The sequence below is a fragment of the Vombatus ursinus genome, unplaced genomic scaffold (genome assembly GCF_900497805.2).
Source record: "Vombatus ursinus unplaced genomic scaffold, bare-nosed wombat genome assembly UNPS02015175.1, whole genome shotgun sequence".
Classification (NCBI taxonomy): Eukaryota; Metazoa; Chordata; class Mammalia; order Diprotodontia; family Vombatidae; genus Vombatus; species Vombatus ursinus.
In genome coordinates, this window is record NW_020954953.1 from 22,527,712 (window position 1) to 22,547,203 (window position 19,492).

At 35.6% G+C, this 19,492-nt stretch overlaps 1 protein-coding gene across 3 annotated transcripts in view; it reads left to right on the forward strand.

The window, feature by feature from the left end:
• Positions 1-11,833, forward strand: part of LOC114031488 (pre-mRNA-splicing regulator WTAP) — a 33,512-nt gene extending 21,679 nt beyond the window's left edge. For all 3 annotated transcript variants that reach the window (XM_027846577.1, XM_027846576.1, XM_027846578.1), the window contains exons 6-8: positions 4,427-4,605; positions 9,397-9,551; positions 10,571-11,833. In XM_027846577.1, the coding sequence (XP_027702378.1) occupies positions 4,427-4,605; positions 9,397-9,551; positions 10,571-11,151 (915 nt within the window). In that variant the 3' untranslated portion in view covers positions 11,152-11,833. The remainder of the gene's footprint in view (positions 1-4,426; positions 4,606-9,396; positions 9,552-10,570) is intronic.
• Positions 11,834-19,492: the final 7,659 nt, after the last annotated feature.

Sequence of the window (19,492 nt, forward strand, 5' to 3'; positions counted from 1 at the left end):
GTTTTTTAAATTTATGATAAAATACAATTGACCTATTTAACAAGATTATAAACTCTTGGAGTTCAGGGATAAAATTTGGTTTATTTTCTATAGTACCTAGCACTTTGTAGGTGTCTGAGGATTTGAATTCAGAGTACTAGTTCTTTGTTACTCAATGTAATGCTTAACAAAATTAACTTAAACCATCTCCTAATATATACCCAACAACTAATGTCAGTCCTTCTGAGATTACCACTGCACTTGAATGAATGAAAGGGCATTTATTGGGGATATAAATAGAGAAAGCAAGAGTCCCTGCTTTTAAGGAGCTTACACGATAAATTAGGAAGACAACATATATAGGAATTTATCTGCATCTGCATGGTGGATGGGAAAGCCATACATGATAACTCTAAAGAGGTAGAGAACACTAACGGGCTTCAAAAAGTTTCCAATGGGGGGCAGCTAGGTGGTGCAGTGGATAGAGCACCGGCCCTGGAGTCAGGAGGACCTGAGTTCAAATCTGCCCTCAGACACATAACACTTACTAGCTGAGTGACTCTAGGCAAGTCACTTAACCCCAATTGCCTCGCCAAAAGAAATGTTTCCAATAGGAGATGGCCCTGAGCTGAGGCTTTAAGGAAGCAAATGATGTTAAATGGTAGAAGTGAGGGGAGAGTACATTCTAGGCATAATGAAAACAGTCAGTGCAAAGAAAGGCATAGAGGAGGCAAGGGATAGAATACCCCATCTGTCTAACAGCAAGTAGGCTGCTTTTGTTGGAATAGATAGTGTGTAAAGGGAATAATGTGGAAAAAAAAATCCGGAGCCAATCTGTAAAGGGCTTTAAAATGTGCTTAGGAATTTGTGTTTTATCCTGGAGATAATAGGGAACCACTCCAGGTTTTCAGCAGAGTTAGTCCTGTGGTCAGATCAACATTTTTGGCAGCTCTATGGAAGACTGATTGGATTATCAGTATCTTTTCATTGACTGAAATTTTCTGAATATAGAAATGAGACACCCTACCAAATAATCCAAATTAACCTACAGTATAATGCATATCTTGAAGTTGAACTTTTGTCAGAATTCCATAAATACTTAATATTTTCTCAGTTCTGATTGAGATCTTGGAAAGCATTAAAAGTACTTTTGTTAGACTCAAAGGTTTTGTGTATAAAAGGATTTCTAGTTCCCCATCTTAGCCCATCCCTGTTTAGTGTTGTTTGATGAGAAGCCGAAATTTCTAGCTATAGGTAAAATTGTGGGCTAAGAAATAGGAGCAATACACCTATCTCTTATGTTTCCTGTCATTCTAAGCAAAGCATTTAATGCATCTGATTTTCTTCATCTGTAAGATATTTATTTACCTTTTTTTATGGGAAATTGAGTAATAAATGAGTTTTTTTTTAATACAGAAGTCTTCAGAAAGCTACTTTCAACTCTCAATGATGCTATGCTAATGATATGCATTGACAGTAATCCAAAAATGTATATTTGGTGGGATATATTTTTTGTGTTTAATTGAATAAGAGTATTGAAAACCTGACCTCAAAAGGAAGTTAGAGGACTACTTCATTTTCTGTTCTAAATCTTCCTTGTTTCCAATTCCATGTTAGACAAAGATAGATAACATCCCATTCCAGGCTAAGTCACCTGGGAAATGAGGGGAAGAACTTATGACAGGACACTGTCAAAAACTTCCCTTTATGCTACCGACAGAATTATTAATTAAATGTATTACTTTCAGAGACTTTCCCCTGCTTCACTGTAGTCATTCACTGGTTGATGCTGTCATTAAATAAAGTGCAGTAGGTGTTTAGCTTCTAGGTTCTTACAAAGATAGATTTAACTGGGATATGTTATAAATTACCATCAGTTTTAAAATGTCCAAAAAGTTATGAATGAATTGAATGATTTTATGTTGTGAATAATTTCTTGATTGATTTCAGTGTTTTAGAGGCATTGGCCAAATATATTCAGGTATTTTTGCCCTAATTTTATCTTTATATTCACAAATAAGGCAAGAGTTCATTGTATCTTCCTCACTGTTTTTGCCTTAACTGATTTTTTTAAATGTCTTTGAAATGAGACTTGCCTATTAGAATGTAAACATTCCCATAAGCAACTAAATTTACATCAACACTCTTGGAACCTTTTATGAATTGCAGTTATTTGTGACATGGTTGTATGTGAATTGCCATGGCAATTATAAGTGGTTTTGTGTTTGGAAGCATCATGACAGGGGATAGAGAGCTGGCCTCTGAGCCAGCAAACTCTCTTCAAGTCCCTCCTCAGACACGTCTTGGATATGTGACCCTGGGCAACTCACTTAACCTCTGTGTGGTCTAAGCAACTCTAAGATCATAAGTGTAAGAGAAGTTGCCTGCCTGTGTTGATAGACAAAAGTTCCTCTTCTGGAGCTCCCTGCACCAATGAAATCACAGGTCCACGCTATCCTATCCTGTCGCTGTGTGTTGTACAGTCTTAAATGTATGGCCAGTGCAATAAACAAATTCCCTGTAAGCATTTTTAAAGTCTTGGTTTTAGGTAGTGCACACAGGCTTTTATAGATATCCTCAAAATAAATGTACAGTGAAATAAAGTTAAATGATCCCCACAGTGTGCCACTTAAAGAAGATAGTAAAGGTGTTTTTAAAATCATCAGCTGTAATCTTTTTTTAGCTTTGGGGCAGGTCACCTGAACTAAATCCGCTTTGGGGTAAGAGGATTAATATGTTAGTACAGTTGTATTTTATAAATTGCTAAATATAAATTTATACAATGTGCCCTATGAGTCTTAGTGCAGTTTTAAGCTTTAGTAATTTCAGAGGTATGAATACTACAAACTTACCAAAAAAATTGAAAGTATTTAAAATTTTAAAATGTTGATGTTTCTTAATAAAATTCAACATAACCATCATCTTGTGCCATACAACTCTATTAATTTTCAAACTCTATAAAAACTTTGATCAGCTGCTGGTTAGTGAATGAAAGGACTGCATTTGTAATCTTAGCCTTAAGATCGTCCAAAGAATAAAGTTTTGATTTATACTTGATAGTTTTGACATCACCCACAAGAGAAAAAATCTAATGGAGATAGCTCAAGTGACAAGGGTGGCCAGGCAAGAAGACCTTCCCTTGATCCCCCAGTCTAAGAAAGTATCATTGACAAATTGTTGCATGCACACACAATGTATAGATGACATGATTCCACCACATCTTAGTTAAAATTTACTTTAAATTCATAAAGCTAAGTATAAATGAAATTTAAATAATTAAACTTTCAAGTGATGCTTTTTGTAGTTTGTGGCATTTATACTTCACTAGGACTTTAGGGACACCCTGCACGATGGGAATTTTATTATGCTAATAAATAATAATGAAGTGGACAATTTTGGAACTTTGTGTGCAAGTATGTTGGGGTAGGGGGGTATGAGCAGGGTGTACTCTGCTGGGGGCACCACATGTGTTGGCTGTATATTTTAAGTTGCTACTTACATTACAATTTTGTTTTTTAAATTTGTTATACCACATTTATGTTTTTTAAAAATCAGATTACAATGCCAAACTAAGACCTAAACTTTTCACTTTTCAGTCTATTTTTCTACATTTATATTTGTGAGAGACAGTATAACACGGTGGGTAGAAGGCCAACCTGGGAGTCAGGACAAGCTGAATTCAAGTCCTACTTCTGTCATATGCTGGTGATGTGACTCAGGGCAAGTTACTTAACTTCTCAGTGGCCCAGGTGACTCAGTGTTATAAGTTGCTAGACAGGATTAGTAGGGAAGAATTTCCTCAATAGGAGTTATTTTTACCAGTAAAGTCACATTGGTTATCTAGATCTTACCTCAGAAGTTTTAGTTTAATATTAGTCTTGTTTTTAGTTATATTTTTGTGGTACATTTTATATTTAGTAGTTTGCACAGGTATGCATAGATATATATCTATATATATGAATGAAAGATGCTTTTTGTTTTTTCAGACCTGTGAATTCATTCTTTACATTATTTTTTCTAAGTCAAATCCATTTTTCTTTCCGTAATAGTATGTCTTGAAAACAAAAATTGCTTACTCCTTCTGGAACTATTTGATTTCTGCCCTGTAGGCCTATAAAATAGTTGAATAGCATTTTAGTTCCATTCCCAAATGTCACTGGTATAGATGCTTTTGAAGTCACAAAGATAGGGTCTTCGAATTCAAACTTACAATTTAAATAGTAAAATCAAGCAGCCTTACAAAGATTATAGCTATTTTTTGTTGATTTGAAAGCACTTGAAAAGTTTTTAAAAGGTTTTATTTAATCAGTTTAATCAAGTATTTTCTCTATTTGGGGCTGCTTTTTTTCCCATTGTTATTTGTGCATAATTTGAACTGTGTTCTCTGAAACTAATATGAATTCCTTCTTCAATGTGGTAGTAATAATTTATTTTTCATTTTGCACAGACTCAAATCCAGTACCTCAAACAAGTTCAGCAGCCTAGTGTTGCCCAACTGAGATCGACGATGGTGGACCCAGCAATCAACTTGTTTTTCCTAAAAATGAAAGGTGAACTGGAACAGACTAAAGACAAACTGGAACAAGCCCAAAATGAACTGAGTGCCTGGAAGTTTACGCCTGATAGGTAAACAAAACATACTCCCCAGTCAAGACTTCCCTGACAGTCCCACTACGAGAATGCTGTGGTGGGACAGCCAAGTACTCGTTTCCACACCAAGACTCAGACGTTTTGAGCCAAAAAAGCCACATTCTTATACTGTCCAGCTTGTAATGCTTAATGTAAAACTTACCAGATGAACCTTGTGTTTCAGCTTTTTCTCTCCTCCCCCCCCCTTGCTTCAGAGGCCTGACAGCGTCGGACTATTCCGAAGAAGTGGCCAACTTCGAAAAAATTCCCTTTCTAGAACATGTAGACACTTGACAAGTGTTTCTGTTTGAAGAAAATAGAGGGAGAAACAGAAGTCTTAAGTCTGTGGCACACTGTGTCTACAGACAGTTTGGAGGAAAGAAAACCTAGAGATTTTTAAATCATGAATTGAACATGTAAAATTCCAGTAAAATGTAAAAATGGAATATGCTTCGCTCTTAATGTTGAGCCTAGTGACTTAGAGACACTAGAAGTCAGTTTTGCCAATAAGACTGTGGACTTCCTGCTTATTCTTTGAACTTCTGGGTCAAAACTCAAATGAGGTGAATTTTGCTATATCTATATCTATATATATGAAGGGTTCATTTGCTTCAATAGTGATGACAGGATCAAATAACACCTACCAATCATAGTTCTTATGCTTACCTTTGGGCCCATCTAGTTTGGGGCTCTTTTGTGGTTTTAAGCAATGGTTTGTTCTTTGGTTGCAAATGATGTAGATAATTGATTTGGGACTGTACAAAAATGAAGGTGTAGTATCTATAGATTTTAAATTGTCTGAAGCTAATTATATATAAGCAATCATTTCACAACTAAACTGTTTAAGGATATTGGTTGTGATAAGCCTCACTGCATTATTTTTTTGCAGTATCATGAAAATTATTACATCTCCACATTAATTAGGGACGTTATAATGGCAACCGTTCTTCAGTGTTAATGGGGATGTGTTTTTATTTCGTATTGTATTGGGGCCTTTTGTAATTATTTTCTTGACTTGAAATAGTTGTAATAGCTCAAGGAATTCTATTGATTTATTCTGTTGTATTTTGAATCATTGGGGACTATTAAGGGCAGTTGAAAGAGTATTGTTGTGCTCTTCAAAATGAAGGAAAAAGGCTTTTATTTCTCACTTCTTAAAGACCTGCATTTATCCAGCTGATATCAGTCAAGGAGCTTTGTCATTCTTGGTGCTTTTTGTCATTTTGTCCCAAGACGTTGCAGTAATATTGTGGGACAACTTCACAGAATGCCTGCCTGAAGATTGGGGTGTCAGTCTTGGAAATGTGGGCTGGCAAAATTTTGATGTTTTGTGCATTGGCAAAGGTCTAGTGTTCGTTGCTAGCAAATCCATTTGCTCACTTAGATAAATAAGGCATTACTTCTTCATGTCTCCATCCGACTATCCTGGAGGTGAATTTTTTTCTTCAGATCATTCTATAAATCACCAATTCAAGTTTTCATAAGGTGATGTTGGATTCTAAGATGAGTGGAAGATAAATGTTCCAGCATGTCCCAGCGTTTAAATGTAATTTTTATGAAAGGTGACTTAAGTTCTCTCTTAATCATTCAAATCAATTGTAAGTATCTTGAATGTGTATGATTTAGGGAACTGTTATGTGGGGCAGTGGGAGGGCTGGTGAAGGGGGGTTATTTGTATAATTTTCAGCAAAAACAAAACAAAACATGGTTCCAAACTTTTTAAACAAATAACGAAATCTGTGTTTGAAATTAGCCAATTGTGACAGCATGGAGATTATGTGTGAACTTTTTGCCATTAAAGGTAAAAGAGAATTATTTCAATATCATAGGAAATTTTATTGATATGTATTTACTCAAGGCAATATATGACATTTTTTTAACTTGCTACACAGGTAACTAGAAAGAATACTTTGAGGTCTACATTTTTTTAAAATTACAGAATATAGAAGAGATTATCCCAGGTTTTATTAATTATATGATTGCCTTTAAACAGATTATCATTGGTTTAGCAATATTTTGTCTTGTATAGTTCAAATAGAAATTCATGGTTTTTTTCATACATGCAATTTAATTCTTACTTTTGAGGGGGAGAAGAACTTAGAGAAATACTTGTTACATATTCGTGTGAAGATACATTTTAGGAACATCTCAACTACTAATAAATCCCAGTGCTTTTGAATTACCTATTTGCATTTAAATATTTGAGAAGCTGTATCTCTTGAGTGGCCAAATTCCCTTTTTAAAAAAAAAAAAGAGAGAGAAAGAAACCAGGGAAACAGCATCGTACAACATTATGTCCCTTTTAAAAATACTTGTTGAATTATGTTTGATTTGTGGGTTGAAAAAGGTTCTGAATTTTAAAATTATTCTAGAGATAGAGTCTTTTTTTACCACATAGTCTCTTAAATAATTCTTCTGAATTTGCTAAGTTAGATGTCATTTAATAGTTTTGGTATAGTTGCTACCCCACGATGAATAACTCAAATAGAATACGATAACCATCTTATAACTATATAGAGTAGCTGCATTGTGGAAATAGAAGGGAACAGCATTAAAACACTTTTAGAAAGATCTAAATTTCTTTGTGTATACAAAACAATTCCTTATTACATTTATAGTACATGGAGTTAAATGTCATGCTTAAAACTAAAGGAGAAACAAACAGTTCAATTGATTTTACAATTAATATCCATTTATATCCTTGCATAAGTTGGCATCTCAGGAATAATTCATATTGTAGTCAAAAACACTGATTTTGCTCATTTCCACAGATACTACAAGGAAAGCGAGTTACCAGAAAGTATTTATGAAGAAAAATTTTAACATTCTCTATTTCTGTTTGTGACCATAATATCCATTTCAAACTGCATCTTTACTACATATATTTCCTAGTTGATTCTTAATTAGTAGTAAAAATTTGGGAACTGTAATATTACAAATTATAATATTACAATATTACAAAATGCTGGGAAAGCATTCCACAGAATTTGGAGTTCTTAGTGGCAGTGAAGTGAGCAAGGATACTAAATATAAATCTGATTCTTTTTTTTTTTAATGCAACAGAATAATTCCCCTAGTAGGTGTTGACTTATAGTTTGGCCAGATAAATGTTTGTATCTTTGTAATTGCTTTTGTTTTGCCTAAGCCCCAATTGTCTAGGTTTAGCCATAGTTCCTATTTTATAAGGAAATTCAGTTAATTCATATTTTGCATTTGAAACTGAATATTTACTTGAATTAACTACAAGACCTGGCATTGGACATCGCATCAAGGACAGAGAACAAGTGGTTGTATATGTTCTAGTTGTTAAGTTTTCAAGACTTGACTGGACCAGATGCCATTGGGAGCAACACATCTGGAAAGTATGGGAAGCCTAAAGGAAAGATTAAAGAGAACACAGTATTGGCACTGAGTTTTTGCAATATATAACCTGTTTTAAGTTACTTTCCAGAAAAAAAAAAAAAACACAAATTAAAACATCTGATTTAATTTTGTAAGGGAAAGCTTTGATTAAATTATTTATAATAGTTTAACTTAGCTTTTTTGTTCCTTCACTGAAGAGCTCTGTGAGTTTGAAACTTGGTGATAGCAATATCCTTCTACAGAAATTCAAATTCTGAAAGATTTTTAAAATTAGGTCTTTTTTTAAGGGATTTTAAACATATATGATGAAAAACAGTTTCATATTATTTATTGCTGAACAAGATTTTTTTTTCTTCCAGTTTTGTAGACAAACTGAAATGAGGGGGGTTTTAGATTTACATTTTTTATTGCTGTATTTTACACATAGTTCCCCATCATGGTTTTCAGAAAGTATAAATGGCCTAGTTAGGTAGATATCCATTTTTGCATTATTGTTTGAAAAGTATATCCCCTAGTCCTATTCTATCCCTAGATGCCTCATTTTGTACCCAGGATTGTAAATATCTAAAAATAAAGTGTTTCACAAACCCAAAATTGACCTGTAGATGAATCCAAGTTTAGAAAGAACTAATGTACCAAAAAAAAAAGTTTTAAAAACTGGTAAATTAAGGACCATGTACTTCTACTACTAATAGATTCTTTGCTTTAGAAAAGAGCCTAATGAATTTTTTTAAATATCAAGTTCTGTTTAATAAACATCTTTATGAAGTGGATATGATCCACAAAGCTGTGTGTTTGTTCCTAAAAGTCAGGTGTAAATTACTCTAGAATAAGTAGTTATTTAAATGAAGTTATTTTTTTTTTTTTACCAACATTCCCAGCATAACCCTTCCTGCAAACATACACTTCAGTGTGTGTGTGTTGAGACAGATTTTTACATTATATTTTCTTTGAAACAGAGCATTCCTGACATATGCCTATTTTGAATATCAAGTTTTCATCCCTTACTACTTAATTATTATTCCATAAGCAGAATATTTGATAAATTTTTTGGTAGTGTGCTCTGCATTTAGATTTCCAGGTGCATATTGTTTTTGTTAGCAAATTGGGGTAAGGAAGAATGGATTCCAGATTGGATTTATTCCTGTTGATACGAAAGCAAGAAATGGCCATTTTAGCCATTTATATTTCAGTTTTGCTCTTTTACTTCTGACATCAAGTAATTGAAATGCTGAAGATCAACATGCACAGGAGGAAAAAGTGGTAATTATATAGAGATTTACTGTTGTGACATAGCTATTTTGAGCTATAATGTGTAAATTGTGATATCTGGAAAACATTTACTATTGCTATTAAAATTATAATCAAGGAAGATTACAAAAGATTTTGTCTTCATTTTGTGATGGATGGCTCTTTCCTTTGCAGCCAAACAGGCAAAAAGTTAATGGCGAAGTGTCGAATGCTTATTCAGGAGAATCAAGAACTTGGAAGGCAACTGTCCCAGGGACGTATTGCGCAACTTGAAGCAGAGTTGGCTTTACAGAAGAAATATAGTGAAGAACTTAAGAGCAGTCAGGATGGTAAGGGCTTACTTTCTGAACAGTGTTTCCTTGAAAATTTTGTGCTGGCTTTAAAAATCTGCCAGCTCGAATGTAGTAGTTCAGGTTGTAGTATAGGATTACCTTCTTTACCTAATGACAGTATGGAGAAAGAAGTATCTGAAGGATGGGAAAGGGCAGCAGGAGTAAGCAGAAGGACATTTAAACGGTAGATATCTTATGAGTACAAAGGCCACTCCTTTGTTGTCCAAATTATTAAGTGAATATGCATGTATGTTAAGTGCTTAACGGAGGCCAGGCAGCATAGTTGCAGCCATCCTGTTTCTCCTTTTCTTTAACAGTTAATGGAGACAGTAGAAATATATGGAGGGAAATATCCAAGAATTGATTCTGCAAACTAGAATTCATATTTGACGTGATATATGGGCTTAATTGGAATAAATTGCTCAGATAACTTCTTAAAATATATTATCTTGTCTTTTTACTTCTAGTAAGCATAATCTGTAAGTTTTACAAAAACTCTGATGTATCCATATAGCCTACTAAAATTTGCCCACGTATGTGCTGTTTTTCTTAAGTGCCTTAGAGGTTTTTAGGAAAGTGTGCCTTTTCCCTTCTAGAGTCTTCTCTCCTTTTTCCTAAATCCTGAAAATGTGTTTTGTAACTATTTTGCAGTTAGTGGGTTTCTTAATTAACTGTGCTTACAAGTAGAAATGAATTTCCGTGAGTTGTCCTAGTACTCAGAATTCATGTGTCTTGATAAGGTGGTCTATTGTACTTTTTTCTTTTAACCTCTGTTTTAAGCAACTTTCTGTAAGAAGGTTTAGGAAGAAGACATCAAGTGGACCATCTATAATATATATAAAATATGTGAAACTGATCTGATAGTTAACTCTAGATAAATTTCAAATCCAGTTTGTCAGTATTTTACTTGAATAAGTTTGAATTGTTTGAATTCTAGATAATACTATTACTATCCTATTATATGAAACTTGTTTTTAAGTGATAATAAAAACAGGTTTGACTTTTTCTTTGTACAGAACTCAATGATTTCATTATTCAGCTTGACGAAGAAGTAGAGGGTATGCAGAGTACTATTCTAGTTCTTCAGCAACAACTGAAGGAGACCCGTCAGCAGTTGGCTCAGTACCAGCAGCAGTCCCAGGCCTCAGTCCCAGGTACCAGCAGGACTCCATCTTCTGAGCCTTTAGACCAGGGAGAGGTCATGGGTAAAGACTGCAGCCGTCTGGCTAATGGACCAAGTAACGGCAGCTCTTCCCATCAGAGGACGTCTGGGCCTGGATTTTTTAGGGAGGGTAACACAACAGAAGATGATTTTCCTACATCTCCAGGGAATGGTAATAAGGTCTCCAACAACTCTGAAGAGAGAACTGGCAGAGGAGGTAGTAGTTACATAAACCAACTCAGTACGGGGTATGAAAGTGTAGACTCTCCCACGGGCAGTGAAAACTCTCTCACACACCACTCAAATGACACAGACTCCAATCATGATCCTCAAGAGGAGAAAGCAGTGACTGGGAAAGGTAACCGAACTGCGGGTTCCCGTCATGTTCAAAATGGTTTGGACTCAAGTGTAAATGTACAGGGCTCAGTTTTGTAACATTTTTCCAGCAACATTTTTATACAGTGTCATTTAATTTGGGAGAGGATACTGTCCAGAAACAATTTTAATTAGTGCATACTTTTTGTCACGATTTGCCTTTTTGTGCAGTGTGGGGTTTTTTTTTGTTTGTTTTTGTTTTTGTTTTTTTCCTTGCTTCAATACCTCTGCCACTTTGGAAATTGTAACAGTTAATTACGTTGAACGTTGCTAAAAGGACGTTTGTGTAGGCTCAAGTTATTTTTATATGAGTTAATGTGAAGTTGAAAATGAAAATAATTTCCACAAAGTATAACACAATGATGTCTGTACAAATCCATGTATATCTAGAACCTGTGCTGTGTAAGGGCATTCTTACTCATATTGTTCTTATCCTTATGCAACATTCAGACTTGTCATAGTAGTTGTGGGTTTATGACTGCCAAGTTTGCCCAGTACAGTAGTTTTATCACTAAAAGTTGGATTGTTGATGGAGTCCCGTAGTAGTTTCAGTGTTAATTACAGTTTTTTCCACCATACATCTGTGCATTTTCTCTTTAGGTGACTGAATGTTTAAGAATTTTGTGTGCATAGTTACTCAGTTTTTATGAACTGTTGTATCCTGTTAATGCAGATTGCTCTGTGACTCCACTATATCTTACCTGTACTGACCAAACCTAAATAAAGATTTTTAATAATGTAACTCCTTCATTAGTTGTTTTTTAGTATTAAGTAGCACTGTTTTCCATGAATATCTGAATTCCAGTTCATCATACTTCAACCAGTTGCAAGACTGAGACTTAAGTTTATGCTAAGTCTAGGCTGCTTTTAAAGAGGGACAATTAGTGTTTATGGTGTAATTTAAATGCAATCCAGTAAATTATGTTGTTGATGCTTGTTTTGAATATTGAATCAATGCTATTTCAATTATACTTCTACATTATTAATACTGTGGTGTATTAGAATTTGTAATTGTATAACATGTTACGATAGGAAAAAATACATTTTCTGATCACAAGATCAAGCCTAAATAGTTTTTTATGTAGTGGCTAGCCATCTCTTGTCACAGGTAAACAAATAATTTTGGAAATTTTCTCTTATGTAATAGGAATGAAACATTGTCTCTAAGAATTTAGTTATGTTGGAATGATTTCATTTAGGGTATTTTAAAATGTATACTCTTTAAGAAGTTAAAAAAATGCATTGCCAAACACAAAATATTTGATTTAGTCATTATTATTAACTAACTAAAGTAGCATAGAAGTTGTCAGGAAACTTTTAAGCCTGATAGAAATATTAATACTTGACATGGATAACACAGTGTAAGCCCATTTAAAAAAAAAAAAACTTTTTTAACTGGTGTTGAGTAAATTTTAAGTCTTAAGTGGTGTGTAAAATGTTCCACTAGACTGTGTTGAAATCTTGGTATATGTAAGATGTCAAAATGAATTATTAGAATCCTGCACTATCTATTATAAATGGATTTGTAATTTTCTTGTTTATGTTTTAATACTTAAAAGTAATGATTGGTTCCCTCAAAATATCCATCAGAATACTGTGTTTTTACAATGTACCTGTTCTTGAAATCACTGGTCCCCTAATATCAATAGTTCAAGCATAGTAAATGTACTAGTTATATTGGACATAGTAAATGTTGATAATTTGTTTTTACTAAGGTTGTATGTCTATGGTAATGAGTAGTATCAAATGTAGATTAAAATCCTTGAATGTAGGACTTTTTCCCATGTGAGTTCATCAAAATATAAGTAATTTCATCATATGAATTTCCTACATATAATCCAGGATTATCAAAAAAGATCATCAGCTTCTACAAAGTATTCCTTATTGCCCAGATATTTTAAATAACAGCCTTAATTTTAAAGCTTACATTAGTAGTCTTTCAAGTAAGTTTTTCAAAATAAGCAAAAAGGATGCTTTGGCTTTCTTTTAATTTTTTTTCAAGGCTGTGCTTTGCTTCTCTCTGAGGATGATGGAGTACAAACGAAAGTATTCTATAGAATTATTCTGTTTAATTTCCTCTGGAAATTAGTGGTAGCACTCAATAGGACAGAAAGTTTTATTGAAGCCTCAGCAAGTTTAATTCAACATATATGCACTGTAAATCATTGAAGTAGAAAGAAAAAAATACTTTGTGAAAAGTTTCTTAGAGGGCATGTGTATCTTTTATGTGTGCCGTAGAAGCATATTTTCCTCTTGTGATGGATTATATAAATTCTGTACTGGGAAGTGAATTACAAATGAACATTTATGATCAGCTTAAATACCAAGAAAATTTCAGTAATATAATTGAGGACTTAGTAGGCTTTCTAATCATTATACTATATTTTGCTTTAGTAATGTATGATCTCTTGTCTCCCTTACAAATATGCCAGAGACAAGCATGCTTATTTTTTTACTTTAAATATCTTTTGTAAAATATTCTGAATGGAAGGAAAGAATATACCTTTACCAAATGGTATTGCATAAGTACTACCATAAAAATGAGTAACATGGTATGAGATTAAATAGACAAGATATCTTGGAAGTGGTTAATAAAAAAGAATGCTTTGTATAAAATAGTTGTCACCAAAGGTAGATTCCTCTTTTGTCTGTCTCTCCATGGTGTGCCTTTGGTCATGGAAATCAGCAAATCTCTTACTTTTCTTACGTTTTATCCTTGACTAGAGATGCTGAGTTGGAGAACAAGAGATTTAAGGGAGCACTGCAGGAGAATTACATGGAAATTTTATTTACAAGAGATAATTCTGTTATCTGTATTTTTTCCAATTCATTCTACTTTAGGAACAATTCTTTAATTGGAAGAATTGGAAGTACAGGAGACTTAGAAGACCAATAGTGCATGAGCTGTTGAGGCCTGGACATGGATGGTGGTTATACAAGAGAAAGGAAACTCAGTCCAGTGGCAGGACTTGGAAACTCAATGGGGAGAGTAAGCTGAAGTGGTGGTAAAAGAACAGGATGTTTAGAGGAGAATCATGATTTTAGTTTTTCCAGCAGCAACAATACAAGTAGAGATCTGACCTGTAAGCTAAGCATATGCAAACAAGAATGGTAGATGCTGGAAATGGAGGTTTAAGAATCATGAAGAAGGTAGAAGATGAAACCATTGGACTTGATGAACTTCCTTGATAAGAGATAGAATGGGACCAGGATGCCAGGTGTAGAACCCTGAGAATACTCATAGTTACTGTATGGGCAGGAAGATGGAAAATTGCCAAACAGACAATTACTAGGAAAGTAGAATGTCATAGAAGTCAAGGGAGGAAAGAAAATGGAGTGTGGTGGTCAAGAGTAGAAAGGCTGTATTTTATCTTAGAACAGTAAAATGGTGGAAAAGTCAGTTTTGCAAAAAGTTGTAGAGGAAGGCAGAAAATAAGACCTTTGGAATAGAACATCTCTCTAAGAATGTTAGATGATAAAGAAAACAGCATAGCCTATATATATATATATATATATATATATATATATTTGGAAGACAGAGGAAAAGTTAAGAAGTTTTTAAAGCCAATGAGAAATAAGTCAGTAGATAGAAGAAAGATTAAAGATGCTAGAAAGAGAAGGCATGAGTCAGAAAAACTGGTCTTTTATGGCATGGGAGGGTGACAATACAGAATACAACTAATGGGATGTTTCATCTGACATAAAAGGGAAAGACTAAGAATTAAAGAGTAAGCGGGTGAAATCTTTTCCAACAATTGAGAAAAAATAAGCAAGCTCTTAGCTGTGAGGGACTAGAATGACCATTGGTTACTAGAGTCAAGATTTTGGACAGATGACAAGGTGAGCCAAGGCCCTGTTAAAGTAGAGCTCATCTAGAGATTGTGAAATGTATCATGGGTCAGATCTTCTTTGTTTGGCACTTAGTAATCCTGTGTATCACATAGAAGCAGAAAAATGAGAGAATTGTGATCCAAATATCAAGAAACTGGATTTTTAGGAATGACTGAAGATTAGGAGGGTGAATTAAGATGCTGAAGTCAAATGTTGAAATTATTAATAATATAATAACAATTGGTATGTGTCATTCTAAGGCTTGCAAATTATTTTACATTCCCAATCCTCACTAAACCCTCTGAAGTGGGTGCTATTTCTCTCATTTTACATCTGAGTAAACAGGCTCAGAGAGATTTCATATTTAGTGGAAATGTAGAGGTTTAATACTTGGTGGGAATGTCAGGGAAAATGCTGTTGGTTGAAGGAAGTTTCATTCAAATGTTGATAAGGAACTGATCTTTTGGTGTGGTTCGTAGAAAATGTTAAATAGCAGTAACCAGTATTTGTTGGATGGTAGAGATGAAGAGGCTAATTCTCAGCCTGAGAAGCTGAAGAATGGGATTGATGCTGAAGTGAAAGTGGGGAGCATGTTTTCATTCCCATTGATTGAATCAGTGACAAAAAGGAAAGGAGCATCTGGGGAGTTCGTTTCTGCGATGAAGAACAATCAGAAAGTAGGCTTATTTCTAATGGGAATATGTGCAATGAAACTAACCCCAGGCAAACCACGTCTATATGTCTCGGCCTCAGTTTCCTCATCTGTAAAATGGGGATAATCCTTGCATTACTTGCCTTCAGGGATTGTTGCAAGGAACAAATGAGCTAACATGTAAAAGACTAAACTGAAAAGCACTGCTATTTTTCCCCTGTGTGGACATGACCATATCATAATATTTTTAATCCTTAAGTAAATGTTGGGGAATAATATATCTATCTTGGATTGTCTGAGTCACTTATGCTTTTTCTTGTGCTTTCAGCACATACAGGAGACCAAAGAACAAAATCTGTTTGAAAGTGGACACAATTATATTTTTTTCCAAATAAAAATCTATGAGGACAAAACGAAGTCTCCAGAAGATAGAACATAGGGGGAGAGTTAGCAGGATGGGGACAGAAGAAAGGAGAAAGAAGGCTAAGAGAATCGAGTAAGGCAGCAGAGTGCAATGAATGTGTAGGAGAAATTGGAAGTAGAATATCCAGAATGAGTAGGGATTTGGGAGAAATAAAAGTGCCTCCTACCATACCCTCACACCAGCCTATATCTTCTTTCCTTTGATGGCCTGAACTCCTAAAAAAAACTTTCTATCCTGATTGCTTCTACTTCCTTGCTTCCCTTCTATTTCTCCACCCCTTGAGAGACTATAAAGGCAGAGTGGAAAGAACACTGGATCTGGATTCAAAAGACCTGCATTCATAGACCACCTGTCATCTAGTACCTGTGTGATGACACTTGGGCAAGCCAACCTCTTTGGACCCCAGTTGTTGGAGATGATCTCCGAGGTCCCTTTCTGCTCTAAACTTGTGATCTGTGATCCTATGCCATAGATTTCTATTGGACTTCTCTTCACTCAATGGTAATTACTGTCTAAGATAATATTTCTTTCTCTCTCCTCTTGTTAACTACTTACTTTTTCTGGATACTTTCTCCCTGATGGCTTTTTGTGACAGTGCTCTGTCATGGATCTCTTCCTACCTGTCTGAATATCCTGTCTCTTTTACAGGTAAATAACCTTCCCTCTACGTGACTGTATCCTAAAGTTCTGTCCCAAGCCCCTTCTCTATATGTACTTACTTGGTGAGCTCACCAGCCCCTACGGATTAAATTATCATTTATGCAGATAGCTCATATCCCATTTTCATTTCTCTCCCAAATGTCAATTCTGCATCCCTAACTGCCGCTTGACACCCCTACTTAGATGCCCCATAGTCTTCTCAAGCATAATGTGCCCAAAACAACTCATTATCTTTCTCCTAAAATCCACTCTTTATCCTAATTTTCCTTTTTGTGTTGAGGGTACCACCATTCTTGAAATCACCCAGGTCCCTCAACCTAAAAGTTATCCTTTATTTCAGTCTTACCTCACATGTGCACTCAGTGGCCAAGTCTTCTCAGTTCCATGTACACAACATCTCTTACAGTCATCTCTTTGTCTTAACTCACAAAACAATGACCACAATCCAGGTCCTCATCGCCTTTCCTTGGACAATTGTAATAGCTTTCTAATTAGTCTCACTGCCTCCAATTTTTTCTCCTTTCTCCAACTCATTCTCCACACAGCTGTCAAATTAATATTCCTAAAATGCAAGTCTGACCCTGTTATTTCTGCTCAAAAAGGCTGAATGACTCCCTGTTGGTTTGAGGTTAAAATATGAAACTTATTTTGACATTTAAAGCTCTTCACAGTCGCATGAGGCCATCTTTCCAGGCTAATTCTGCTGCCAAGGCCTGTCCATTTTTTCTTCATAGCACTTCTCATATACTCCCTCTTCTAATACTGTCACCACCCTTGTGCAGGCCATTGTCCCTTCATACCTGGACTACTTCAATAACCTGTTGGTTGGTCTCCCTCAGGTCTCTTCCTGACTCCAATCCATCCTCCACTCAACTGTGAAATTACTCTTCCTACAAGACAGGTATGACCCTTCTTTCCTTCTGTTTAGTAAACTCCAGTGTTTCATCATCTACAGGATCAAATATAAAACCTTTCTGTCTTTCAAAGCGCTTCATGACCTGATTCCTTCCTACTGATCCAATGATGGTGGCTTCCTTGCTGTTATACTGCATCTACCAACTGGTTACGCAGCAAATAGAGTGGCAGGTCTGAAGTCAGGAGGACCCGAGTTCAAATCCAGCCTCAGGTGCTGTGTGACCCTGAGCAAGTCATTTAACCCTATTTGCCTCAGTTTCCTCATCTGTAAAATGAACTGGTGAAGAAAATGGCAAACCACTACATTATCTTTGCCAAGAAAATCCCAAATAGGGTCACAGTCAGACGTGACTGAAGCAACTGACAACGTTGCCACCAACTGGCGGTCACTAGCTATCCTCCATGATTGGAATGTTCTCCCTCCTCATCTCTGCCTTCTGGCTTCCCTAGCTTACTCCAAGTTTCAGCTAAAATCACAAATGTTGAGAGAAGCCCTTCCTGATACCCGTTAATGCTGGTCCTTTTCCTCTATTAATTATCACGTTTCAGGAAGGGATTAGACTCAGATGATCCTGCATAACTTTTAAAATTCTGTGATTCTAATGAACATACAGAATTCTCTCTAAGATTCTGACCATTTCTCAAGTCTATGCTCCTGTGAAATCAGGCTAAATTAAAAGATCAATAAACAGACGATCAAAGGGCAGCTAGGTGGTGCAGTGCATAGAGCTCTGGGCCCGGAGTCAGGAAGACCTCAGTTCAAATCCACCCTCAAGACACTAGCTGTGTAACCCTGGGCAAGTCACTTCATCCTGTTTGCCTCAGTTTCCTCATCTCTCCAATGAGCTGGAGAAAGAAATGGCAAACCCCTACAGTATCTTTGCTAAAAAAAGAAAACCAGAAAAAAAAAGTGGTCATGAAAGGTAAAACATAACTGAAATGACTGAACAATAGCAGCTACAAGTGAGGTGGTAGTGAGGATCAGATGAGCTATTTTTAAAGTGCTTAGCACAGTGTCTGGCACATAGAAAATGCTATAATAAATATTAGCTCCTATTATTATCAAATACAGGGCATTTCTGGAAGCTGAGAAGATCTCATCTCTAAGAGTGAGTAATCTTGCCTTAACTCTCTTTGTTCCTAGGCAGCTGAGCTGGGTGGAATACTGTACTCCAAGGTCTGAGAAAGCATCATAAATATATAAATACAAACAGCTTTCCAAGGAACCAGTGCATCTGGGGTGTGAGGAAGTAATTGGGAGAATATTGAAGAAGCCTATGGTTCAAAGCAGTGTCTTTTTTTTTTTAATTGAGACATTTTAATTCAAAATATTACCAGAACAGTACATTCATCCACTCTCTAAAATACTCACAAATCATAGGCTATGACCCGTGAGCATAATTTCCCTCCACCCTACTTCTCTTCACTCACCTTCCCTTTCCCGCCCCCCACCCCCACTCCAGGTTGCCACTCACTTAAAGCCAACACCTGCCCTTGCCCTTATCATAATTATACTGATATAACTAAGACATGGCAACCATCCTATGGCCTGGGCCACTGTGAGGAGATGATGGGTGAGGTACAGAGAGAATGCAAATGCTCACAGGATCACAAGTCAAGCAATTTATTTCTCACAAGTATGTAAGCATGGGACTTCTCAGCCCTATGGTCACATGGACACAAAAATGGTGGCTCATACAATGGAATAGGTACCTCAATTACAAGCCTAGGTCTCTGGATCTCTGCCCTTATCTCCAATTGTTGTTACTGAGCAGATTCACAAGAGGGAGACCCTAAGGGACAGTCAATCACAGGTGATCTGGACTATGACCCTCCCAACCCCCCTTAATAATGGGGAGTGATAAGGACATTGCAATTAGGAAAGTTTGCTAACCTTATATGGATTAAGGTTGTTTACT